At 38.2% G+C, this 27,871-nt stretch overlaps 1 protein-coding gene across 1 annotated transcript in view; it reads right to left on the bottom strand.

Annotated features, from left to right (window-relative positions):
* Positions 1-548: 548 nt before the first annotated feature.
* Positions 549-27,871, bottom strand: part of LOC134671012 (chitinase-3-like protein 1) — a 36,130-nt gene continuing 8,807 nt past the window's right edge. The window contains exons 2-9 of the mRNA XM_063528832.1: positions 5,194-5,379; positions 4,436-4,536; positions 3,938-4,069; positions 3,499-3,626; positions 2,574-2,694; positions 1,847-2,032; positions 1,335-1,460; positions 549-749 (exon numbers count right to left, since the gene is read on the bottom strand). Coding sequence (XP_063384902.1) covers positions 549-749; positions 1,335-1,460; positions 1,847-2,032; positions 2,574-2,694; positions 3,499-3,626; positions 3,938-4,069; positions 4,436-4,536; positions 5,194-5,379 — 1,181 coding nt within the window. The remainder of the gene's footprint in view (positions 750-1,334; positions 1,461-1,846; positions 2,033-2,573; positions 2,695-3,498; positions 3,627-3,937; positions 4,070-4,435; positions 4,537-5,193; positions 5,380-27,871) is intronic.

Here is a 27,871-nt window from a genome sequence, read left to right as displayed (position 1 = left end):
AGATAACTGGAATTGTTTAGTTTGAAAATACGCAGAGTGGAGCAAGTTAGTAAAATGCCTAGTTTAGCCGGACTTCTCATAGCCAGTAAAACTGAAAAGGCTGGAGGTAATTTCTAATTAGTTTCATTTCATACTTGTTTTAAAGCCGTTTTTGTAGAATAATTTACTAAGCCTGTGCCAAAGTGCAAAACCGTCGGCATTTCTCCGATATGCTCACTAACAATTTATGTCAGAACATAACTAAGAAAACTTTTCATATCCGTAGTGAAACTAATGAATGAATTCCTTGCCTTGAAGTAACACGAGGTATTCTCGTCTTTCATTTCTTAGATCGTTGAACTGAAGCAAATATAATTCTTGCTGGTATTTCGTGTTGTAATTTTGCGAACAGAGCCTATGTACCTGGTTATATTTTTGTGCTTTTATAATAAAGTAAAATACAAAGAAAAAATCAGTCTTTCCTTCGGCAAAGTTTGATTTAGAGAAAAGGTTATAATATAACTTGAATCCAATAAATCAACTGTTTCACTTTTTATTTCATTAAAATCCTAAAATAAAACAATAACACTATTAAATAGAGAGACTATTAATAAAAACATTGCAGCACTGGTAATAGAAGCAGATGATTTGAATCCTTCGATGCCCGCCGTGATAAGAGGGAATTTGTCCCCACATACGCCGTTGAAGTCGTCCAAATCCACCGCCCAGTACATGATGCCGGCTAGACCCATTTGCTTGGCGTATCGTGCCTGTACATGTAAGAAACATGACAATTAGGTATCTGAACATAAATGTGGTCCGCAAGATATCAACTGTGACGCCAAAGATGTGCTTCGAAACTTTCACCTTTCAGGGTGGTTAGGTTAGGTTTTCATTACACAGCACAGTTAGGTACTATGTGGTTAGAAAGCGTGTTGTGATTATACCTCGTTTTTTTAGCATTAGAAAAAAGGTAAACAATCTTGATGTGTCTTTTTATTGAAAAACACATTTTAAAAATAACTTACGGCAAATATGTAACAATTATGAATCTAATACGATCATTTATATTCTTCTGCTTTCATAAGTAATCGTTTTTGGTTTTCAAAAAGTGTTTTTAAATTAAAAGACATGTCAAAATCTTACCTTCTTGCAAGTTCTTTCTAATGCTAAAAAAATGAACTATAGTTTGCAGAATAACTTCAATACTTGCAGTGTTATTAAAAATGCTAGTTTTGAATATGGTCATCTGCTACTTTTTATTTCGATTGAAATAAATGTGAAATCGCATTGCATTCTCTGCACAGTTGTCGATGAACAGTTTTAAATGCATACAAAAATTGCTACAATCTTACCTTAGCATAGATAGTATTGGCATTATCGTAGCCGACCCACAAGTGATCCTTGTTGGCATACACGTAGTTGCCCTCTACCTCGGTGATGTTCCATGCAGATGGATTGTTCTTCTGGTCTTCACAGATCTAAAAACAAACGGCAGTAAGTCACGATTGTGGATATCAAACTTAAATGGGTAAAGGATGACACGCTAGACCGGGCCGGAGCATCCGGCGCTTCGTTTTCTACGGAAAACACCACGTGATCACTTATCAGCCGTCATAGAAAATGACATGTAGGACGCCCCGGCCCTGTCACGGCCCGGTCTAGCGTGAGTCATCTTCGCTCGCTTAGCACTTAGATTTATTTATATTAACGCTTCAAAATCTGATAATAAGACTCATTAATGAGATGCCGAATTGTTAATATCATAATAGAGTCACATCCATGGTTAAGGTCAGCATAGGTGGTATAGTGGTTGATGCCAGGTGATTATCAGAGCTTGAGGGTAAGAAATAACAAGACCACTCACCTCATAGTAAGCCAAAACGCCAGGTTCCTCGGTATAAGGGCCACCTTCTCCTGGCCCGTCGAAGGGCGCCCCGGTGCCAGTGTTGTCCAGATCGGTCAAGTTGAAGGTCTTCCCGTAGGATGCCAGGCCAAACAGCAGCTTGGATGGAGACGCGCCGTTTTCGATCCATACGTGGACAGAGTGGTTCTGTAGAAATTATATATTATAGTATGTATGTATACGCATATAGGCAAAATAATGTTGATGGACGGAGAGCGGATGGTAGACCCAAAAAACGACGGATGGATTGTGTGAAAGAGGATATGAGAAAGAAAGGAGTGAGTGCTGAGGAGACGAAAGACAGCAGAATGGAAGAGAAAAACATGTTGTGCCGACCCCACATAACGTGGAATAAAGGCAGGGGAAAGTGTAGGTATGTATAGTATGTATACCCTGTTGTGGCTGCTGGTTTCATTGCTAGATTAACGTTTTTACCAGTTAGCTTGGCAGCATCAGCAATGCCTCCAAATCAAACCACCAACCAGCCAAACCAGCATCACCAAACTGTGGCAGCGCCACTATAACCATCCTATTTTATTATAAAAAACACATTTTTGCCGACGCTTTCACACTCTGTACCATGCCAAAAAGTTGAGTTGGCTTAGATGGACTGTTCTTTTAGTTCCTATTTTATGTGGCTTGTCATATGAATGGCAAGTTGTCAAAAAGAGGCCAAGGAATTGCTTACCCCATTCAAATTTACATCAGGGCCATCAGTTTCCTGTGGGAAAAGAGGCGCGTTTGCGCCCGTCTCCGGATCCCAGGTGCCGTGAAAATCGTATGTCATCAGGTTTATGAAGTCCAGGTATCTGGAAAACATATGTCTATTAGCCTGGTCCAAATTCATATTTTATTGAGGAGTATATGTAGAACAGAATCTCATGAATTAATATATATGAGAGGGTTACCTCAGGAGTGATAAAATAATACTGCCGTGTAGGTTATAGTCAATCTATTCAATCACAACAACAGAATCCGTACACTAGCAAGTTATTTTTGTTCACACAGTTTGGGGGTTCAAACCCAATAATCACTAAACTTAATATACCGTTATTCATTAATTATTCACAAAATAAACAAAACTCTTCGAGAGCGCGGGTTTATTGTTGTGTGAATATTATGTCAGATTATGATCGTGATCACGCTTTGGCTCTTTCCCGACTTACCAATATGAAATGTGACATCAGTGGGTAGGTTATAGGAGATACGAGTAAAGTAGATGCTTAGTGCTTGTCCCGGTTCCGCAAATCAGCACAAAATACTACACACTTCTCGACTTTTTCCATCTTGGTTAAGCAGGCTTTTGTCTTAAGAATATTTTTTAGGCTTCCGTACCCAAAGGATAAAACGGGACCCTATTACTAAGACTCCGCTGTCCGTCCGTCCGTCCGTCCGTCTGTCACCTGTATCTCACGAACCGTGATAGCTAGACAGTTGAAGTTTTCACAGATGATGTATTTCTGTTGCCGCTATAACAACAAATACTAAAAAGTACGGAACCCTCGATGGGCGAGTCTGACTCGCACTTGTCCGGTTTTTTTCCCTAGCCTGCTTTGGTGTCCCACTGCTGAGATGCTGTTAAGAATAATAATTTCTCTTTTGTATCCACTTACTCATTGAGTGCTAAAACGTCATAGGAAAGGTCGATGTGTGCCTGGGTGACGGCCACGGCGGAAGTCAGCAGATATCCTTTAGGCGTGAACGCTTCCTTTAACTCCTTTACCAACAAAACGAACTTTTCCTGGAATAAGATATGTATTTTATTTTTCAGTGGATTTGTAGAGCGCTTGAAATACCTAAAAAGTTTCGTACTATAAAGTAGCCGGACATATGTACAGTCACCTGCAATAATATGTTACACAACGAAGGCCGCAAAAATATCTGACACGATCTTATTTGTAGAGTCATAAGAGCGTGTCACATATTATTGCAGGTGACTCTACTGTTGTTGTGTCTAGATATTATATATGTTGCCTTAAAGAGGGTCATTATTAGTTACGGGTTAGTTAACCAAACCTAAATTAATTTAAAACATTCGTAAACACATGTAACCTTGTCAGACTCTAGGCCTCCTCGTTGCGCAGGGTACTCCCAGTCCAAATCCAAGCCATCGAAACCATTGGTGTCGATGTACTCGTACAAGTTTCTGACGAAGTTTGCCCTTAGAGCGTCGTCGTTGACCACCTGGCAAGAGAAATAATACTTCAGTGAAGCAGTAATATTCATTCTACATATTAGAAAGAAAGAGAGAGAGAGAGAGAGAGAGCGTTAATCTATTGCTTGACTTTTTTAACTTAACCGGTCATTAGGAAGTTCTAAATTTATCACGATCTTGTGAATCGTGAATGGAACACCATAAAATCCAACACCATAAAATGATGGCTTAAGATGCCAAACTATTTTTTGTAACCTGTATTTTTGTTAAACGTTATTAATATTATATTATTGAAAATAACATTGCCTATGAGTACTATTTCAAATAAAAAAATATTGAACAAGCTTGATAATTTAGTTAAGACTAAACAATTTTATTATTCCATAAAATCTTACCGGTGAAAAGTTGTCCGAACTCTCTACCCAACCGCCAATTGCAGCTAAGATTTTTAAATCGGCATTGGACTGTTTCAAGGCTATAAGATCGGCTACAGCATCTGACAACAAATGTTTAAACATGGTGTAAACAATACAAGTATCGGAAATCATAATGATGCATGATTTAACGAAGAAACGAAGTTCCAGTTCACAGAAACCATGGAGTTAAATATTTCTTTAAATCTAACAAGGAAGGGTACCCAACTGTCCGACTCCGATTTGATTTATTTTGATATATGTTATAGCTCGGTGTTATAGAGTAGTCTAAAATAACGGACACGTATTTTTTTTAGCTGCCCAAACTCAACCTGTTAGGAGAAAATGGCCTTCAAAGTACTGAAAATTGACCAAACCTTCTAATTTCTATGAAAAACTTTTTTCAAAAATATTGATAATTAATTACTGGTTTCGTTATATGTTGGATAACATGAATAAAGAATGGGGACGTGTTTTGTCATTACACCCACAAACTCATTTTTTATATAAAAAATATATATATATATATATATAATAAATAAATATAATAAATATTTTTTTTATATAAAAAATGAGTTTTTACCAACTGGGATATACATCTTCACTTAAATATAAGGGTTATTTTATTATTAAATTCGCATGACGTCTGAAATGACTGCAATGCGACAATATGGCCGACTCTGGGCCCCGCGTTGGTCTATTTTCTGTAATGGCAGAATACCACCGTATGATTATCTTACTAGTTTTTCCTTCAAACGTAGATTCAACAGGGTAAGTCAGGTTCCCCGTAGGCCCGTCGAGCAAGAGAAACGAGTAGACGATGTGCGTGCAGAGATCCGTGGGCAGGTCGCTGACGCCGAAGCGGCCGGCTCCAGCCCTCTCGTTGGACCATTCGCCGTAGTAGCAGAATACCACGCCAACTGATTCTGAAAAATTATACTGGAATTTTGTCAATCTGACTTTTTTTAGTCCAGTTTCCTTCATCGTTTCCTAGTCAAACAAGCTTTGATCGTGCAATTGTGTACTTGTGATTGTACTTCAACCAATAGGTAGTGTAGTTCTCAAATTCATCAATTAGGTACCTATATACCTGTCTAACGGATCTTGGACCCGATGGAAAAAGATGACAGGGTTTAAGCTAAAGCTCACTGATTCTAATCAATGATGATTTCCGAGAGCATATTCCCTAATCAGTTTAATTGTGCTTTTAACATTTGAAGAGATCCATCTACTCATGCTTTTAGTATTTTGACCATCGGATCCTAGTCTTTCTTCTTTTTCTTATGATAAATCTTCACTGGAAGAAGATAAATATTCGGCAGTTGGCTTCTCCTTATAATTTACTAGACTAGTATTTAGATTTTATTTAGTCGCTAGGCGAGGTAACGACTCCATAGAGCGACTGGCTGTACAAGGAAGAGTGGAGGGAACCAGATCGCGCTGCAGACTGACCAAATAAAACCCGCAGTGGGAAACCGAGTATCTGACTGTGCCAGACAGTCTGCCATGCAACAGGGAGAGATGGCGGGAGAGCGTGCGAAGAGCTGTGTCCGCCTCTATTACCGATGCGGACGCCTCAACGTGACCACGACCGCTCTGTCAAGAGCGATACGACAGAGAAGAAGTATTTAGAATTACATTTACTTACCACTTCTGGACGCTGCTCCCAAGCTAGGCCAAGCGAAGCCAAAAAATAGCAATGTACCGAATAAAAGTGAACACTTCATTGTACGTAATAGCTGAACTAATCTTATTACCTATTATATTTCCATTATATATATGTTATCGTTAAGATAACATCTTTGATTACAATCAGGGGCCTTATTCCACTTGTGCAAAACTGACATTTCAAATCAACATCACATCAACAGATGATTGTATCGCATTGTTCAATGGAATCGCGTTCTATCGCAAACTTGTGATCGAAAAATAAGTAAGAAAAAATCAACTTTGTTTTATTACTACTATACGGTTTATAATGACTTTGAACTCGGGGTAGGTCGGTTAAGTCGGTTTGGTTCGGTTGTCACCTAACTGTGGATTGCTAATGTCAAATTTTGACAGGCATGAATACTATCGCTAGACTTTTTTGTCCATGGGCTTGGGCACCATCTTGGAGTTTTTGACGTGCGAAAGGGTATTTTATAGCATAGAGTAAAGCTTTTTTTTTTTTCAATATATACGTTTACAGGAATTAATGACATCTTGTGAGCGATAGATGAACTAAAGCGCTATTCATGGTGCGGCGGCGAGTAGTGGAACTATATGTGACAATTTCCATCAATCAAAAGGGGACTACACTGTTGATGGTCGATAAAGGCTATTATTAATTGAATTTTAACAACACGAACGCCTTATTGACAAGCGCTCTTTTTGTTGAACCCACACCTACACGTCAAATAATGCTCGCTCCACACATTCACCTATGAACGCTCAAAAATGCCTATTCACGCAAGTTGTAATTAAACCATATTTAGAAAAGTCAGTTTTTATTACTGGGTGGAATTAGGGATGAAAATCCCGGAAAAAAACAAATGCTTATCGCACACACAAAAAACAACACAAAATTTCGTTTTTTCCGGTTTTTTTCCAGTTTAGGATGACTCACGTTAGACCGGGCTGTGGCCGGGCCGCCGGAGCTACCGGAGCTTCCTTTTCTATGCAAAGCGTTAAGCAGGCTACTGACCAGCCTTCCAAATGGATGCCGTTACAATGGATTCATCCAAATGGACGGCATCCTAATACTAAACATTGTACGTTTTTGACATTCACGGACCGATTTTGGAATGTAGCCACGCAATTTGGACTGTTGGAAGGTTCGTCAGTGGCCACCTTTATGTCATCACCAGGGCTCGGGAATGGCACGGTGCGGGCCCGGCTCGGTCTTGCTATGTGCAAAGCCCTGATCCCCCCGAGTTTCTTGACAATTTTCACTATGACATTGATGCATCAAGGTGATTTGCTTACAGTGCCTATGTTTACAGATAGGCTACCGCAAAACGTGAATCGAAATTTCGTTATCTGCCTCTCTGTCGATCGAATGGCCATGAGTGATAGAGGCAGAAAACGATATTTCGATTTACGTGTTTCGCGGTAGGCCCTGGGATGTGCTATTAACGCAGGGTTTTGCGTAATATTGCCTATTTCCTGCCTCAAATTACAGTGTGACAAAAACCAGTAGAATATAAATAAGGGCGCCACTTTCTACGTTACTGTCTCTCTTTTTTGACGTAAAATGCTTAAAAAAATGGCATCAATTTAGTATCGAAGATTTTTAGTTCCAGTTTATTTAATTTCTACTATTTTATGTCGCACTTTGGGTATAGGCACTAACTACTGAAATAATACAATAATACTCTTTGTATATATATTTTTTATAATAAACTAAACGGGGATTGGCTCTAGTCACACCTGATGGAAAGTGAAAACAGAGCCTAAGATGATGGAGCTTACCGGCTCAGTAAGTAATAATAGCCTATTCACTCTTGCTTTAAAGACACCGAGGCAGTGGCGTAGCTAGAGGATATGGCGCCCGGGGCACCAAATTTGCGCCCCCCCCCCCCCCAAACTAAATGAACTAACGAAAGGGTCACTTTGTTACTTATTAAAGTTTACTTACATATAACTTAGACAAATACAGTGTATACAGGGCGTCCCAAGACTATGGGATGGGACATCAAGGGAAAGTACCTTAAATATCGTAGATAGGATATTTTGCTGAAAGAAGACATTATTTTAATTTAAAAAACAATTTAAACTGCATTCATAGATTTTTAAATAATTACATGGTTGAACCGGGAATCGAACCCGCTACACGAGAAAAAAAATCATCCAATAATAATCCTTATCATGAATCCTTTCGATCGGTATGATAAAACTACAGGTGATTTTTTTCTCGTGCAGCGAGTTCGATTCCCGGTTCAACCATGTAATTATTTAAAAATCTATGAATGCAGTTTAAATTGTTTTTGAAATTAAAATAATGTCTTCTTTCAGCAAAATATCCTATCTACGATATTTAAGGTACTTTCCCTTGGGGTCCCATAGTCTTGGGACGCCCTGTATGTGTTTTTTTGGTACATCGGTGGCTAACAAGCTTACGACCCACCTGATGGTAAGCGGTCACCGCATCATATGGACGCCTACACTCCAGGGGTGTTATATTACATGCGCGTTGCCGACCATTTTAAAACGTATACACTTCTTTTTTGGAGGTCACCATAGCCTGTAGCCTCTCGAGAAAAGGGAATCTTATTTAACTTATTGTGAATGAGCTCCCTTTTCTCGACGAATTTCCTCCCGCCCGCTGTGAAGGGAATTCCTCTTAAACCGCACAGAGCGCGACCATTTAGATTCTAGGGTGTGAGGATAAACACTCTGCCTACGGCGAGCGGTGCAGTGATGGCAAGCTGTAACCGATGGCAGTTGCCTAGTTAGACAGCATGTTAAACAATTTTTCAGACAACAGCTCATTGTACTTTACCTTTTTTTTCTTTATAAGGCAAACTTTTTTTTCGCGAGATCGTGGTTGGTCCCGTAGTAAAAGTTGCTCAGTAAAATCCCAAAACCTCCCTAGCAACGGGAGTGTAATTATTTTTAGCCACTCTGTATAGGAATCCCCAGTACCTACTGTCGTCCGACAGATACGCAGCAGCAGCTGCTATTGGAGCAGGTTCCGTCTACTACGGCATATATGTGCTTGCCGGACAAAGGGCTAGCGATCCATTTGCATAGGTAGTCTCTTGGACAGTCCATAAGATGGTAACTTCCCGACAGGAGACCCCTGACGGAAAAGACGCGCTAACATGGGACACAGCTCTGAAGCACTCAGCCCGCTCGCCTTATAAAATGAAAGCATAGTAACTCCCGCCGAATATCCCTCTGCTTGATAGGAGTACCTAAAAGATCGGCTTTCTCTTTTGAGCTGTGGGCCAGATTACCATCCACATTTCACACTTCACAGTGGTGGTAAATACGACTGACGAAAGTATCCCTGCTGCTGTGCTTTTGGCAAGGCGGAGAGGTAGTCTTTTGCCCATTTTTGCGCCCCCCTTTGGACGGCGCCCGGGGCACGTGCCCCCTCCAACCCCCCCCCCTAGTTACGCCACTGCACCGAGGTCAAATTTCCCAGGAAACACAGATGACGGGAGCGCATTCCATTCCTTAATCGTCCTTACAAAAAAGATGAGGCAAATCGTTTTGTGCGGACAAATATAGATGGTCAAGCAAATCTTGTCAGTAGAAAAAGGCGCGAAATTCAAATTTTCTATGAGACGATATCCCTTCGTGCCTACATTTTTCAAATTTGCCGCCTTTTTCTACTGACAAGATCTGCTTGACCAACTATAGAATATTAACAACGAACGGGTGCAGTCGCTTTGCTCCTCCCGCCTGGACGTCCGACATTCACATAGACCTAGTATTAGGTACATAGATGAGCTATACGCGTGCCTCCGTGAGGGATAAAACATTCGCAAAGCGACAATATTAAAAACACGTTTTAACATTCCTGACAACATACCAAAAACAATCTACGTAATTCGGTCGGGTTATTTGTTGCCCACCATAAACCATATAAATAAATTTTGGTGGGGAACAAACAAAAAGTGAGACTGTGACAAGGACAAGCAATAATACCGCTTTCTCTGCTACTCCTACTGAAATTGCCATAAGTGCATCTGGTTCGGTCGTTTAGCCCCACCCCCGTGTCATCTCTATACACCGTGTTTTTATTGAATTCCGTTACCTTCGGGGTATGGATAAGTACGTTTAAAGCAGGCCACTGACGAGCCTTCCAGATGGATGCCGTTACAATGGATTCATCCAAATGGAAGGCATCCTAATATTAAACATTGTACGTGTTTGACATTCACGGACCGATTTTGGATTGCAGCCACGCTATTTGGACTGTTGGAAGGCTCGTCAGTGGCCACCTTAAGAGAACTAAATGGCGTAGATAATTAAAAAAAAATCTTTTTTTCCTTTTTTTGTAGAAATATTAAGTTTTAAAAAGTAATTAAATGTAGCACATAGCGTTGTAGTAACACGGGCATTACATTTAACTCAACCAAACAATTGAAATCTGTGACATGTCAATGTTATTTTGAACATAAATCGACCGAGATTGTACTTAAGTTTAATAGCAGATGTATGAACTCATTCTTAAACACTTATCAATATGTAAACCGGCACTAAGGCAAGTGTACACGCTTGTAGAGGCCTTATAGGAAAAAAATAAATTATTGATTATCTCCGAAATTGAGTTAATTAGAATATTGGTGTCTTTGAGAAAGTAATTTGATTTAAGCTCAGGAATGCACCCTTGAAATTAACGGAAATAAAAAAAAACACGGTGTATTATTGTACCTCTATGACGTCCGATGATGAAAAGGGAAAGGTGGGATCAGGTCGTGCAATTCTTTTGGGTTATTCCCACTAGTTAACACCAAGTTCTTACGGGTGGTAACTACTGGGATTTTTTTCCCCACCTGTGGTAAACCACTGGTAACTACTGGGAATTTTTATTCCCACTAGTTACCACTGGCAAAAGGTGGGAATTTTTTTCCCAGTAGTTACCACCAAAATATTGCTAGAATGCAATACTAATAAAAACAGTATAAATACTAAAGGATAAATGTAGCGTGCTGTAATAAATAATTATACATCAGTTAGTGATTCAGTAAACTGCTTTAAAAGTGATCAAACATATTAAACCAGTTTTACCGGTATAAGCGTAAACACTAAAGTAGAAGAGTCTCATTCTAGTTAAGAAGAAATTAACTTATTATCCGGATTAAATTTATCTTATTAGCTGTAAATTGAATTACATATTTATACAAACGTACAATTCTCAAAACTCAATTTAAGGTTGTTTTATGCGATTTTAATTACTTACACGGTCTTCCGATAAACATATTTTCCAAAAGAATAAAAGTAAAATAAAAAAAAAGAAGTGTACCCTCTGACTACTGATGCCCCACTGGTAGAGTGTTATTACCGTCCCGCTAGCGTGGGTGTTTAAAAGCAATCGAGCCAACCAGCGTAACATGACCGAGCGATGTACCCGAGCGTAATTGGAATGCGAACCTACGCTGGTTAGTCCGAGCAGTCAGCCGTCAGCCCATCCGAAGCGCGCCCTAAGCGGTTTTAATAACAACCATGCCCTTTTATTTAGCCTGACTACAAATTATGAATACCTACATATTCCAGCTCTGCGTCGTGTTATAATACTTATAATAGAACGAAATGAAGTAGCTCTAAATAATAAAACGAAATCAGTTCTGTCCGTTTTTGACTGATTGGTTTGTTCGTTTGTATAAATATGTAATTCAATTTACAGTTAATAAGATACATTTTATTCGGATAATAAGTTAATTGCTAGTTAACTAGAATGAGACTCTTCTATTTTAGTTTTTAAACTTATACCGGTAAAACTGTTTTAATATTTTTGATCACATTTAAAGCAGTTTACTGAATCACTAAGCGACACATAATTATTTATTTCAGCACGCTACATTTATACTAAACTATTTATACTGTTTTTATTAGTATTGAATTCTAACAATATTTTGGTGGTAACTACTGGGAATAAAAATTCCCAGTAGTTACCACCAAGCCGAGTTGGTGGTAACTAGTGGGATTTTTTTTACCAGTGGTAAAAGGTGGGAAAAAATGCCCAGTAGTTACCACTGGTAAGAACTTGGTGGTAACTAGTGGGAATAACACATTCTTTTGCGCACTCCCTAGGATATATCCGATAGAACACCGATAGACATGTAACTCGTCGGCGATGATATTATGATCGAGGCTTTGTAACTTTGATTTGACAGCCATCGCCAAAAAGTATATGAGCCCGGCGCTCTATCGAGTCCAGGGCTGCCAGCTGATAGTCGGACCAAAAAAAGTCTGCAGCAGATTTGATAGCCAGTGGCAGCAGTATTCCATGCACGAGCGGACCTATGTTTAGTGCCGCCTCACCTTAAATAGGACATCAGGTTTTGGTAGCAGGCCTGGACTCAATTGTCGACCCGAAATTTTGGTTGGATTATTATTGTTCTAATACAAAGGCCGCAATGAGACTACCATAAAAATTTTGTTTTGTACCAAGTTTTGTTTCTTTTTAAAAATAAAGGAATGTCTCCTTTAAGTAAAATGAGCCAGCTTAAGGATTTAAGGTAGTTTCCCTCCAGGGCCCGACTTATCTTTCCACCCTGTATATGGCATCCTATTTGAAAGCAATCCTACAATTATGGTCATACACGCCAAATTTGTCAAAATTGTTGTTATTACACCATCATCTGTAAATATGTAGTTAGTTAATAAGTTTGTGCGTGTATCCTACTAACATTTGTTGTAAGATTTAAATTAAAATGACGAAATTGATCCTTAGTTGGCCTTAAATAAATTAAATTAAATTATTAATCACAGGATAATTAAATAACAACAATCTTAACAAATATAGCGTGTATGATCATGATTGTAGGATTGCTTTCAAATAGGATCAATAAACATTCTTTGAATAGGTAGGTATATCTTCCTTTGACGTGGCTGCTATAGTCTTCAGAATTTGATTTGCCGTGTGATCATCGCTTTCTGGTTGCAACTTGGTGCCATCGAGGAATGTCCATAGTATATAGGTATATGAAAGAAAAATATTTATCACAATACCTTCTACTACTACAGGGCGGCACCTTTAACCTTATTTTGGCAGTGATAATAATATATCCTTACTTAATATAAAATAGGTTAGGTGTCTACATAATTGTGTATCAATAATATTTTCAGTGGCTCATCTCTGTTATATATATACTAGCTTTTCCCCGCGACATCTTCAGCGTGGAATTATTAATTTAGGTAGGTAGCTATTATTTTATTCAATCAGTTAAAGGGTAATTTCTTGAATGAAAACTACCCTTTGTCATTCCCCGGGACTCAAACTATCTCTATGTACCCAACTAAATCGTGCACCAGCACCGGTGCTACACCGCGCGGGCGGGACAGTTCCTATATTGACAAAGTTTGTTGTCCAGTTTGTGTTAAGTCCCCATACAAAGTTCCACCCCTTTAAGGGATGATTTCTGGAATAAAAACTATCCTATGTCCTTCCTCGGGACTATAATACCAATCTCTATACCATACCTATTTCAAATAAATCGGTTCAGTGGCTTAAGCGTGAAGAGGTAACAGACAAGACAGACAAACAGACAGCCACACTTTCGCCTTTATAATATTAAGTATGGATATGCACTAGTCCAAGCACCAAGGGCGTGTAAGCGATAAGATAGAGATTCCGTGTCGGTAAAAGACAATAGATAGGTACCTATATTAATAGTTGATCGCTGGCTGTTCACATTGCCGGCGAGGACTCTCTTTGCACTCTTTACTCGCAGCGATAAAAGCTGTCAACGATAAAGTCGCTTAGCGGTAGGTACTCGCTAAGCGATGTTCGCTTGGCGGTCGGAGAGACCATGCAACTAGAAAAAATAGTCGTATTGTTTTACCACATCTATATCGATATTACTAACGAACCTCTGTAACTCAAAAAAAAAGAAACTGTATTTTTACGTGTCTATGTATAATCACCTGCCTAACACGAATTTTAATGTGTTTTTAAGACTAACAAAAACCTACAAGAACCTCTCTAAGTCGATGCACTCTATAAGATAAAACCTCGTTAACACGAAGTTTTGGCGTTTCCCTTGAGATCCGTGCTATCGAGGTTCCACTGTACTACTATTCTGTGACTAAGGTTACAATACTTAATTCACGAAGGCTGATATTTGCTTGTAGACCTTCATCATCATCATCATCATCTCAGCCATAAGACGTCCACTGCTGAACATAGGCCTCCCCCTTGGACCTCCACTCGTACCGGTTGGAAGCGATCCGCATCCAGCGTCTTCCGGCGGCCTTAACAAGGTCGTCCGTCCATCTTGTGGGTGGACGTCCTACGCTGCGTTTGCTAGTCCGTGGTCTCCACTCGAGCACTTTTCGACTCCATCGGCCATCTTCTCTGCACGCAATGTGGCCTGCCCATTGCCACTTCAGCCTGCTAATCCGGTGGGCTATGTCGGTGACTTTAGTTCGTCTACGGATCTCCTCATTTCTGATTCGATCACGCAGAGAAACTCCGAGCATAGCCCTCTCCATAGCTCGTTGAGCGACTTTGAATTTTGAGATGGGGCCGATAGTGAAAGACCACGTTTCGGAGCCGTAAGTCATCACTGGTAACACACATTGATTAAAGACTTTCGTCTTGAGGCACTGAGGTATGTCGGACGAAAAGACATTACGTAGTTTCCCGAACGCTGCCCAACCAAGTTGGATTCGGCGGTTGACCTCCTTCTCGAAGCTTGTAGACCTTATTAACCTTAAATACGGTGTTTAAAACGTCAAACTCGCATTCAAAAACTCGCTTCGGCCGCAGCCGGACGCCCCAACTCGTTTCCAGTTTTATATTTCTAATCGCTTCTCGCTCATCGTTCTTGGTGAAACCAATGCCAGTATATTGAACCTAAAAAATAATATATTATATTTACATTTATAACACGAGGTACGATAAATATACCAATTATTTTACACTACTGAAAACTGCAACTAAAACGTTCGATATGTTTCGGAAATGTTTGGGCACAGTCATTTGTAAGGTCAAATATCCTCCCATCACCCATCTAATTAAATAAAATGTTCCGTAGGTTGTATGTATAACTATATACAGGATACAGGTGTATAAAGACGGGCCAATAACACCTGCTTTGTAGGTATCTTAGTTCAGTCATTATAAATTTTGACCTGTGAATAATCAGTTCTTGGATTTTTTTTCGTAGGTCCCTCGGGGGGGTCAAGGGAGTATAAATTCAAAAAGTAGACTGAATCAGGCTTCTGTGTATATTCAAAAAACGGTTTTTCTTGAATAACTCGGGAATTTTTGATTTTACAGTAAAACCGAGAGGACAAAAATTGTAGGAAATTTGATTCTCTACAAGTTTGGTCCTCACAATTTTTCTTCTAGGATCGAGATTTTGGAAATTAAATTTTAAAAAAAGCGACAAGTTCCTAAACCTACGTATAATGAACACCAACTACGCCGGTATCGTCTTGGGTTGTCCCATTCGTTTTTCGTCAAGTTCTTAAATTAATCCTATTCTGCTTTGGTCACCCATTCTACATTCGTCACAATCGTCGGTGGCTTTCAATGTAGAATGCGTGACGAAAGCAAAATAGGACTAATTTAAGAACTTGGCGAAAAACGAATAGGACGACCCAAGACGATACCACTACGCCATATTGGTTAGTACCATGCAACCCCGCGACCCGCCCCGGCTTCGCACGGGTTACACAAAACCTTAACAGATTATACACCTAAATCTTCCTCAAGAATCACTCTGTTGATAGATGAAAACCGCATGAAAATCCGATCTGTAGTTTTTGGGTCTATCGCGAACATACATACACACAAACCGCGCGGCGGGGGACTTGGTTTTATAAGGTGGAGTGATTCTATACTCGCTGTGGTCAGTTGTCTTCCTCCCTCTCTTCCGCCCGGGAGGGTATAAATAATAAATAATTAAAAGCCTAAGCCGAAACACCTATTAAATACTTGTCATGGAGAAGTTACTTTCTGGTCTTCATGAAAAAGTTCCATTCACCAAATAGCACTGTTTAAATGCAAATGTAAAAATATACTATAAGTACCTATATATAAAATATTTGAAAAGTTTCGTCTATTCTTTCTGGAACCCATCACCAGAAATAGGTCTCGACTAAAATGATGCTTAAAAATAACTTGCAGATTAAACATAACGAAGAAGACATATTGCCAAACGTGAAATACGCGTCGTTAGGGTGTTCCAGCTGGTCTTCATCAGCAGTTCCACTTCATTAAATATCACTCATTTTATTTAATCTGAATGCTTGATCATCATATGATTCAACAACAAATTTAAATGTATTATGTCTGTAAGATTAGACGAGTTAGGAATAAATTCTTACGGAATGATCATTCACAGAGATAGGTAGAAAGATGGACAGACGGACGGATGCACAGACGGATAGACGGACAGACGGACGGACGGACGGACAGACGGACAATAAAGTGATCCTAAAAGTGTCCTGTTTTTTCCTTATGAAGTACGGAAACCTAAAGAATTACTTTCTGCTTATCATAGCGTTCTTTCTTTAGACATACGAGTACTTTATAGTAAGTAATAATCGTATTAACTTTATTCCTCTTCAACTCGATACCTACACCCGTTCCCGAGATAAAGGGCCTTGACTTGACAGACAGACAGACGGACGGATAGACAGACAGACGGATAGACGGACGGATAACGAATTGATCCTTAAAGGGTCCCGTTTTTTCCTTTTGAGGTACGGGACCTAAAAAAATAACTTGTACTGATCATAGCGATCTTTGTTTGGACATATCGTATAGTAATACTCGTATTTACTTTACACCTCTTATTACATATTTCGGTCCCTTTTACATATTACTTACATAGGTGAAAGAAAAACTATTAAGTTAAGTATGTATACCTATATATATACTAATATTATTTCTAGTACCAAAAAATCTACTTACTAACATACCTACACGTAATTTAAAAAAACCGGCCAAGTGCGAGTCGGACTCGCGTTTCTAGGGTTCCGTACATAAGTCCGACTCACGCTTGACTGCACATTTCTAATAGGTTTTCCTGTCATCTACAAGTGAAGATTTTATGTATTTATATTTTGTGTATTTTTTGTATTTCAAAATTTTAGACTTAGTAGTTTCGGAGATAAAGTAACTTTTAGGCTATTTTCTTAAATAACTTCGAATAAATGTATTTTAAAATTATTAAAAAAAAACTACTACTAATTTACATATGTGTACCAAATTTCAACTTAATTGGTCCAGTAGTTTTGGAGCAAATAGGCTGTGACAGACGGACAGACAGACGCACGAGTGATCCTATAAGGGCTCCGTTTTTTTTCTTTTTGACGTACGGAACGCTAAAAACAAACCTCCTATGAGTAGATCCACTTCACTAAATGTCACTTTTTTTGAACGTAAATACTTGCTTTATTGATGAAAACACAAAAATCGCTATATGTATGCCTACTTATAAGATTCGAGGAGTTCGGATGGACCCATCATCAGAACTGGGATTTGATAAAAACGGGATACCTATACTTTAAAAAAAAATCCAAATCGGTTCACCACCGCCAACCGGTTGAAATTCTAACCTACGAGTAAGTAGTGGCTTACAAAATTAAAAATACCTACTTTCCAAATTTCATTATAATATAGTTTTTGAGTAAAATTGCTGTGGCATATGGACGGATAGACGGACAATTCTACCTTAGTGTACTTATGAGCTTAATCACAGAATAAATAATAGTACTAAGTACAGAAGACTCACTCTCTAACAAAACGCGTCTGTTACGATCAGCACAGATATGGCCGCTAGGTGGCGACAGCGCCACGCGCGGCTTATGGCAAACCCCAAAATTGGAGCCGAACGGACGTACTTTTAGCTACCTGTAGCAAAGCAACGAAATCGCGGAGTGAGACACGTCAGTTAATATTTACTTACTTCTTTTTTTTACTTTGAGACATTCTTAGCGGTAAACGTATTCGCTATGGCCGAAAACAGTTTATAGATGATTATCTTATATCGATGCTTTAAATTATTGTTGCTTTCCCACAGCCATCGTAAATTTATTATCTTTTAAACTTTCGTTTTTCATGCGTTCCTGAAACCATAAAGTAACTATAATCTGTGCTGAAACTGAACAAATCTGTACACATGAACACTGAAGAACGTGAGATTGATGGAAGAAAATAATGCCAAAACCTGAAAGCTGAAATCTAAATTTGAAGAATGTAGCAGAATGCATTGAGCACTGTCAGTTTTTTGATATTCCATATTCCATAATATCAATATCCAGAGAGGAAAATTGCGACTACGTTTGTATGGAGAACCGGACATCCCCTTGCCTCTTAATAATATGCTTCGGCACATGATTACACATATTTATATGTAGGTACGTGCATTGTATTTCCATATCTTACAAGCAGAGAGCCAGACGGTGCTTGCTGGATATTGGTTTCTGAAATCTTCGACTAAGTCTTGGGTCATATGAAAATAAAGCTCTTTACATAACATTGTATAATATTTTCCTTTTTCATAATTTTTTTTATATAATATGCATTTTTTTCTTGGATATAAATTTCTTGACTTCGATTGACGTGTTTATTATTTTCGTTACTATGACAGCGTGAACATTGAAAAAAAAAATATAACGTGAAGGTTGAGTCCGCAGGTGAAGGTACAGTGACATTTATAGTTGATCAAGCAGATTTTGTCAGTAGAAAAAGGCGGCAAATTTGAAAAATGTACGCGCGAAGGGATATCGACTCATAGAAAATTTGAATTTCGCGCCTTTTATAACTGAAAAGATTTGCTTGACCATCTATATAACTCACACAAGCAAGAACCACCAACGACGATTTAAATTAATATGATAAGCATTTAAATAGCAACTTTTTGGCGTTTATCGTGCGTACTTCTATTCGTCTTTTGGGAAAAATTACCACAAACAAAGGGCCTACGGTGAAACACGAAATTCCAAATTCGTTAACTGCCACTCTATCACTCTTGCATATCCGAGCGATAGAGTGGCAGATAAAGAAATATCGCTTTTCGGGTTTCGCGGCAGGCTGTAAACAAACCGCCTTGATCCATCAATGTTATATAAGTAGTTGGTCAAACCAATTTGTCAGTCAGTAAGAACCGGGAAATCTATAGTCGTCCTTTTCTTTTGGGTGCTAGTACTAGTGTAAAGTGTAAGACAAAGATTGTATGATTGTCTCTGTCTATGATTGAAAGGAGACAACCTTTGAAAAAACTATATTTATTCGAAACATCTGTGAAAACTTGATTACTTATGCATGCAAATTTTCAGCTTAATTGAACACCCGGGAAGTGGGTATTTAGATTTGATTGATACAAACAAACAACGGGGCAGGTGAAAGTGAAACTACATAAAAGCTTGTAAAAATGTGGCTTCTGGAATTTCCAAGTTCTATTGGAATTTCAGATGAAAACGTCCTTATTGCATTTGAAGCATAAAGACGTACCCTTATTATTTTATGGAAAGCCACAAATAACAACCAATTCGAGGCTACTATTATTAAGGTGGCAAAATACGAGTAGGTCAAAGTAACTCGTAAGCCTCGTAACACAAAATAAGTTTCACAGAACAAAATTATTTACATATTCTAATAAAAGGACTGAAGTGTAGTGCTGCGAAGAAACGGTATTTTAATGACATAATTTTATTATGGATACCTATACATGGTAGAAGAAGACAAGTAGGCATGGAATCCTCCATTTTGCGTGGTCTGACGCATCTGGCCGGGCTTTCCCGATTTTCTGTCGATGTCTGTGAAGACCTTTCGTCACAAAATACCTAAAATAATAAGTTTTAAATTAATCAAAAACTCTCCAGTTTGCTATTCATTCAAACTGAAAACATCCAAATTTCTAAGTCGTTATACGACCGGTGTCTTATATGCCACTGAAAATTCAACATCAATAACAACTAATTAGGCATTAGCGTCCAATGTAGAGAATGGCACAGGCACTTAGTTCTTACGAATTTTACCTGAATTTATTAATCAAAGGAGCTGATTTAAAAGTGAGTTGGGAAAGTTGGCAGCTAGTCGCCGAAGGTCCGGTTTTCCAGAGTTTAGCCCCTAATCAAGTAATCATGCACCTCACATACCCTGGCTCATGGCTTAGGGCTTTTAACAACACAATAAATGCTTATTTTGCCGCTTTCTCCACTATCTCTCCCTGCCATCTAACCCAGAGGGGAAAAATATATACCTTATTGTGGCTACTCCATCTTCCTCATGATAATTATTTTACTTCACAGAAAAGCAATTGGTTAAGATAGTTACAACAAAGTCATTGTTAATAGCCGGGGTTAGGACCCACGACCATTGGTTTAAAAATTATACTTTTTACCTATATGATTTGTAAGTATGTTTATAATAAATCTGTTTTCTTTTTGCCATTTTGAAGTAGTATTGTATCGCTTTATATTATTATTTGTCAATTATTTTTTTAATCATAGACAATTGTCACATGTTCGTTTCATGATAGATCTACACCCACGCAACTGCATGTCATGTTCTTGCGGTTTACTTTTATAACGCCAAGATCGAAATTTGACTGCTAACTCCATCTTGCGTCCAGTAGAAGAATCAAAGTATTGTAGAAAAATGAGCATGCAGTTTACTCTATGCCGTAGGATCCCCTTTTGAATGTCATAAATCCAAATATGGCAGCCATACCCATCGACAAAAAAGTCTAGTTTCATTGACAGTTACGATCACAAGTTGTCAAATGTAACAACTTGCGATACATTGTGATCCTAACTAGAGCTGGGACACGTTGGCAAAATGCGTACCAAAAGTACGTTTCTATGAAAATACCAGTTTTACGTGTACCACCCCAAATAGGCAATTTACGTGTTTACCGTACTTAAGCGACTTACAAATAAGGGTTATTTATGCAAATATCGACTTTTCATTAGTCTGATTTGACGTATCGTGACGTTTTGAGCCAAGGCCATTAATCAAATGACATATTAACAATGTAAAAATTATTTCCATTATTTTTTGATCCAACAGACACCCAGACGACTGTCTGTTAACAAAAAAATATTTTACTTAAAGTAAAAATAAGAATGGAGGTACGAGGTGTTGGCAACTTCATATTTGTTATATTTCGAAAAATAGAGTCCGTGCTTTTAAATACTCGACAAACAAAACGTCGTCCATTAGGAAAAACCTGTCCCAAAAACTATTTCAGTACAACACCCCCACCTCTAGTGTGGATAGAGTTCACTGACAGGTGGTGATTGTACGCGATTCCACAAGTCATGATTTATCCGCATCAACTGGATATCCTCATGATACGTCAAATGTCCGTTCTCGAATACACCCCCAGGGGCCCCATTCAAAACGATTTTAGTTAATCATTATCACATTGCCAATTTTATGACAAGAACAATTATGTAAACTTTAGGTAATCTACATAATATAGGTATTGATGCGGTTTGTAGCTATAGTGTTGTTAGGAATACCTAACTACGAAGATCATACAGCTTTTGCTCTAAAAAATTCTCTTAGGTGAGGTTTCTCTTTCTTTCTCTTCCTCTTCTTCTCAGTAGGTATACACCAAGTCTACTTTTTATTACTTAGAAGGTAGTAGTAGGTAGGAAAGTTTAACAATAGGCATAGGTAACTTTCTTGTATTACCAAAATAGATAATCCGATGCTTTTCTTGATACGTCGACGTGCGATTATTACTTACACGTTAAATCCATTGCGATAAAATATTTAATGAGGTCTAGACTTTTATATATGTAGCAAACCGGCTGATAAACAGCAGATAACGATCAAATAAAACCGCAAATCGCGATTCTATAATCAGATTAGGTCCACTTCACCATTCGCTATCCCGAGGTTAACCGGTTAAACCTGGAGTTACCATGATTACCAGTATAATTTTACGGTTAACGGTTTAACCAGTTAACCCCGGGTTAGTGGGATGGTGCAAGTGGCGCTAAGAGAGTTAGGTAAAGACAATCACAAACAAGTGTCTTTATTTGACGTGCGGAATCTGAGGAACCAAGAAGGAGCGGGCCATACGCCTGAGGGCACAGAGGCATGGACGTGGACCATGCAGCTACTCCTCTACTCCCCCCTCTTCTATAGATTAAAACTTAGGCAGTTACGAAATTCTTATCAACTTATATCAACTTGCCGCTCCCCCCTAGGCCATCGGTTAGCGACGCTCTTGCGCAGAGGCATGGTGGGCAAGGAGGGTTTGATCGAAGAACACCAAACTCAGGGTGTCAACAGAACTTTATATAACCATGTTTTGGATCTTTTTTCAAGCTTGATAAGTTATGGCTTATGTTAGTGAGAAAAGTTGAAAACCCATGTTGCTCCTGAAGATAATTTATGATAATGAGTGTTTTACAGTTGTCAGTCTGAAGCGTAAGGGATTTTCATACTTAGTAGGACTTAGGTAATAAAAAAAGTTAAAAAATAAATTACATCTGAAATGACTTCCATCCATAAGGGTAATAAGGGTCGATATAAAAACAACTTAATTAATTTAATAGTTTTATTTACATTTTAATTTTTACATCCTTAAGTTGGCAACTGATATTACAAAAACCTAAGTCTAACTATACAATTAAACAGTGACACTATTAATAATAACTTTGCGACACTGATAACAGAAGCAGATGATCTGAATCCCTCGATGCCCTGTGTGATGAGCGGGTACTTGTCCCCACAGATCCCGCTAAAATCGTCCAGATCCACGGCCCAGTACATTATGCCGCCTAAACCCATTTCCTTGGCGTATTGTGCCTGTAATAAAATAAAATAAAAATTAATTTATTTCAAGCTAATTGGCTTATATCTCTACAATATTAACACAATTCACATAAAGATATACAAAATTAATACCTAACAATTCATCATAACATTCATAAGATATGAAAATAGACAGTAAGTCAATGAATAATAAATATATTAAAATTTTAAAGTGATAATAATAACTATAAAGGGATAATTAAAAAAATTGCCACGACCACAACCAGTGAAACCTGTGTCGAAACGTTGGTAAACGAAGGTAATAAAATAAATTCGCGATAGTCGTCTATAAATGTGAGTTAATATGTGTTCAAAACGCGAAAGTTTTAAATATTTTATTTAAAAAAACTTGAGAAATTTTATCCTAATAATGACTTCGTTTTTCACACATATGTGAGAGCTGGCTTATCGGCGTGTAAAATCAAAACTACCGAGTATGCTACGAAATTAGATTCCATCAGTTACTTACAGCTTTATTATATTCCCGGATTCACTGTTTACTTCTCGTATGGGACGCTTATAACTTATGGAGGCATTACTATACTAGACTATTTTTTTTATTACATTTGATATTTCTCTATTCTCAATGGCAACGTTTGATCTAATGACTGAAATCGACAATTCATTTAACTTCGAATGCCATTCTATCTCCACTCCTGAAGAATGTTGTCCCATAATCTCAAAATACACACTCAAATTCTTCAAGTAAATATAAGAAGTATGCAACGAAACTTTGATAACTTCTTACTGATTTTTGCACGATTAAATATCAGTTTTGATATTATTATTTTCAGTGAATGTTGGATTAACAAAAGCTCCACTATTAGACAAATTGAAGGATATATATCGCACAGTACAAAAAAGTATATAAATAAATCTGGTGGAGTTGTCGCTTATGTAAATAACAAATGGTCACCTAACGTTTCAGAACCAGACATAGCGGATGCAAACTGCTTAATGATTGAAATCCCGAGTGTTTGTACAGTTTTAGGTCTCTATCGGTCTCCGTCTTTTCCTAATACTGTGAACTTTATTCTGTCTCTGGACCAGCTCCTTAAATCCATCTGCCGAAATTCATGCCTAATAGTGTCAGGTGACATGAATATTAATATTTTAGACACTGCAGCTGATGATGAACATGCATCCAGTTATCTAGATTTACTCGCTTCGCATGGATTACTATCAACTATAAACAAACCAACTCATAGCAAAAGCTGCATAGATCATATATTCATCCCATGTATTTATAACGGTGAATCAATTGTTTGTTCTAGTGACCTGACTGACCATGACTTGATTATGATCGGTATCAAAACAGGACGATATATGAACGCAACTCCAAAGAGATCTCGATTAAAAGTTAATTACTGTGAACTGTATAAAGAGCTTGAATCTGTTGACTGGTCTCATGTTGTACAAGCAAGCAATGTCGATAACGCAGTGTCTCTTTTTTCTACAATTGTTTCAAACGCGATCTCTAAAAACTCCAAAATGATTCAAGTTAGCCACTCTAAATTCTGTATCCAACCCTGGATGACTCCTGGACTCATTAGGTGCTCAAAACAAAGAGATAAGCTTCATCGAATCTCTAGGCAGTTTCCTAACGATGAAACTAAAAAACTAATTTACACAAGATACCGTAATTTTTACATCAAACTTCTTAGAAATCTTAAAGCTGAATATGACAAAAAAGAACTGACTGCAAACACCAAAACACCTAAAAAACTGTGGCAAACCATCAATAAAATTGCTCATCGGAACTCGACAACATCTACAGCGCACGATCTAACAAAAATTAAAAAATGCGAGAAGGAATCCTTAAACGTATGCAATGACTATTTTTCTTCTGTTGGACAAAATCTTGCCAATGTAATTCTAAGCAAAGAAAATGAAACACAAGAGTCTCTGGCTGCTAAAGTTAAAGTAAATCCACTCACATTAAACTCTATATACATGCCCCCTACAGACTACAATGAAGTGCTCAGTCTTATTCAGAAATTAAATCCAAATAGTTCTCCGGGTCTTGACAATATAAATAATAAGATTCTGAAAGCCATCGGTCCCAAAATTGCAGAACCACTTGCAGCGATTTATAATCTAAGCATTGAGACTGGTATTTTCCCCAAAGTCTGGAAAATCGCGGCAGTAGTTCCGATCCATAAAGGAAATACAAAAATTGAACCCAGCAACTACCGCCCAATATCTCTCTTGGGATCATTCTCAAAGCTTTTGGAACGAATTGTAAATAAAAGAATAGTCTCTTACCTCGAACGAAACTCTATTCTATCAGAGCGTCAGTTTGGTTTCAGAAAGGGGAAATCAACCGAAGATGCAGTTACCCTTCTTACTGAAACCGTCTCGTCGCTGTTAGATGAGGGTCGGGCCTGTGTCGGAGTGTTCTTGGATTTAGCCAAAGCCTTCGACACGGTTTCGATTCCCATCCTACTGAGGAAACTAGAAGCATATGGGTTTCGAGGGACTATACTGAAGTGGTTTACAAGCTACTTAACGGAAAGATACCAACGTGTCAAAATTGGTGAACATCTCAGTGACCTGAGACCAGTTCCCTTCGGCGTACCACAGGGCAGCATTCTAGGCCCTACTCTTTTTCTTTTATATATAAATGACATCTCACTTCTTCCTTTACAGAATGCTGAAATCTTGTGTTACGCCGATGACACTTCTATCATTTTCCGAGGGTCCTCCTGGGAGAATGTTTGTGAACATGTCGAGAATGGTATGGCACAAGTGTCAATTTGGTTAAGGCAGAATCTTCTGACACTTAACACAGCAAAAACCAAATTTCTCTGTTTCCATAAGACTTCAGCTTCTGCGCCAAAACTACATCGAGATATTAAAGTTCATAATCCTAATTGTAATAATGCCCCTTTTCCAAATTGCACTTGTGACTACATGATCAGAACAAACACAGTGAGGTACCTCGGAATTACGATGGACGAAAATCTAAACTTCAGAGAACATGTTTCCGTGGTTTCAGGTCGGGTCCGAAAGCTGATACATACAATGAAATTGCTACGAGAATCAGCCGATTTTGCACTGTTGAAGACTATTTATTTAGCTCTTGGCCAGTCAATTATTAACTACTGCATTCTCGCCTGGGGAGGTTTAACCTCCTCTCTCATTCTAAAACTAGAAAGAGCGCAAAGAGCGGTGTTGAAGGTCGCATTGAGGAAACCAATTAGGTATCCTACGATCGATCTATACAATGACACCCAGGTACTCAGCGTCCGAAAGCTCTACTTAATAAGGGTCGCGTTGTACGTACATAGAAAAGTACTTAGCTCATCCAATTACAACACATTACTTAAAAATCGAATTTTTAAGATTCCTGTTACTGCTGTTAAAACTACATTTGCACGTCACTTCTCTGCTTTCTTATACCCCCGAATTTACAATAGATTAGTTAGGTTATATGAATTCAAAGAACACTCCATTTTCGAGGCAAAAAAAGTGTTATCAAAGAACTTAATGCACCTAGGATATGAAGACGCAGAAAATCTAATCAAGATACTATATTGAATAAACTCACAATAACCACACACACACACACACACACACACACACACACACAACACACACACTCCACGTACACACACATGTTATGTCAAGTGTTATTATATTTTTAATTTAATTTCAAAAAGAATGTATTTTTTTTTGTTTCTAATGGAAAACATAATTTATGTTTGTTTTATTATTTTAATATAAGTTACTTTATTCGATCTTTTTTATTCTTTCTCTTTTCTTTATCATCCCTGGTAACTGTATCTCTTTAAATTCCATCCTTCACCGTTTTTTTTTTTTTTAACCATATAATTGTTTCCTTTTTTTCCTTCAAGCCTCATTGTATTATTGTTATTACTTGTGTCCGTATTATGTCCACCACAGGACAGGCTTTGCCTAGTGTGGTGGCTAGCATAAATGTAATATTGTTATAATTTTATTTCCGAAATAAAACATTTGTATTTGTATTTGTATTCTGAGAATATAGCAGATGTTCTCAAGTAATATATCACAGCTGGCTATATATCAGACAGAGAGCGGTCAAAAGATCGACCGTTGACCGCTTGACTTGATATATGAAAGCGTTCTAACGTACTTCGTGCACAGAGTGGCGTATAAAATTTTGCGTTTGATTTTTGTTTCGTGGTTCATCGTAAAGGTGGAATTTACGTGGCACCTGAAGCCGTCAAAAGAGCATTTAGTAACCGGAGTCGGCTTTAAGAGCTCACCCCTCAGCTGCCGAAAATCTTGCACAATAGAGCAAACTTTTGTATGTACAAATAGCCATACATTTGACATGCCCCTCCCCCGCAAAAATCGGCAGACTGTTTTGTACAGAAAATGACAGCCAAGACGTCTCCAGGTACTAAATGCTCTAAGGTTTCATAAGATAAATATGAGAATAAATAATGATATAAGTAAGTACCTATAGACCTTACCTTAGCATAGATAGTGTTGGGGCTGTCGTAGCCGACCCAGAAGAGGTCCTTGTTGGCGTACACGTAGTTTCCCTCTACCTCGGTGATGTTCCATGCCGAGGGATTGTTCTGCTGGTCTTCGCAGAGCTAAAATGCAAAGGGCCAAAACTACATTTGAATACATAAAAATTTCAATAATATCTTCTTATAACTTAGAATGCATTCTCTCGGCAGTATTTGGACCTGATAAGTTCAGGTTCAGATTCATGGTCGATGTCACAGATAATGGTGAGGGATTTAGGGTTCTAGCTGAATTAGTCATTACATAGCGTAAGTATTGAACAACCAATTCAGCTAGGACCCTAAATCACGCGTATTCGGGAAACGAGATAATCACAAGATCTAGAAACGATATAGAGATCAACTAGATTTACATTAGATATCGACTAGATGTGACTTGGATATCTAAGTCATAACTTGTCGAAATCGTTCAAGAGGGCCTCCAGAATCGCGGAAACGTCAAATTTGACGTAT

The sequence above is a fragment of the Cydia fagiglandana genome, chromosome 14, assembly GCF_963556715.1.
Source record: "Cydia fagiglandana chromosome 14, ilCydFagi1.1, whole genome shotgun sequence".
NCBI classification, from domain to species: Eukaryota; Metazoa; Arthropoda; class Insecta; order Lepidoptera; family Tortricidae; genus Cydia; species Cydia fagiglandana.
The sequence above is the reverse complement of the archived record's forward strand: the minus strand, read 5'-3'. Positions and strand labels throughout refer to the sequence as shown.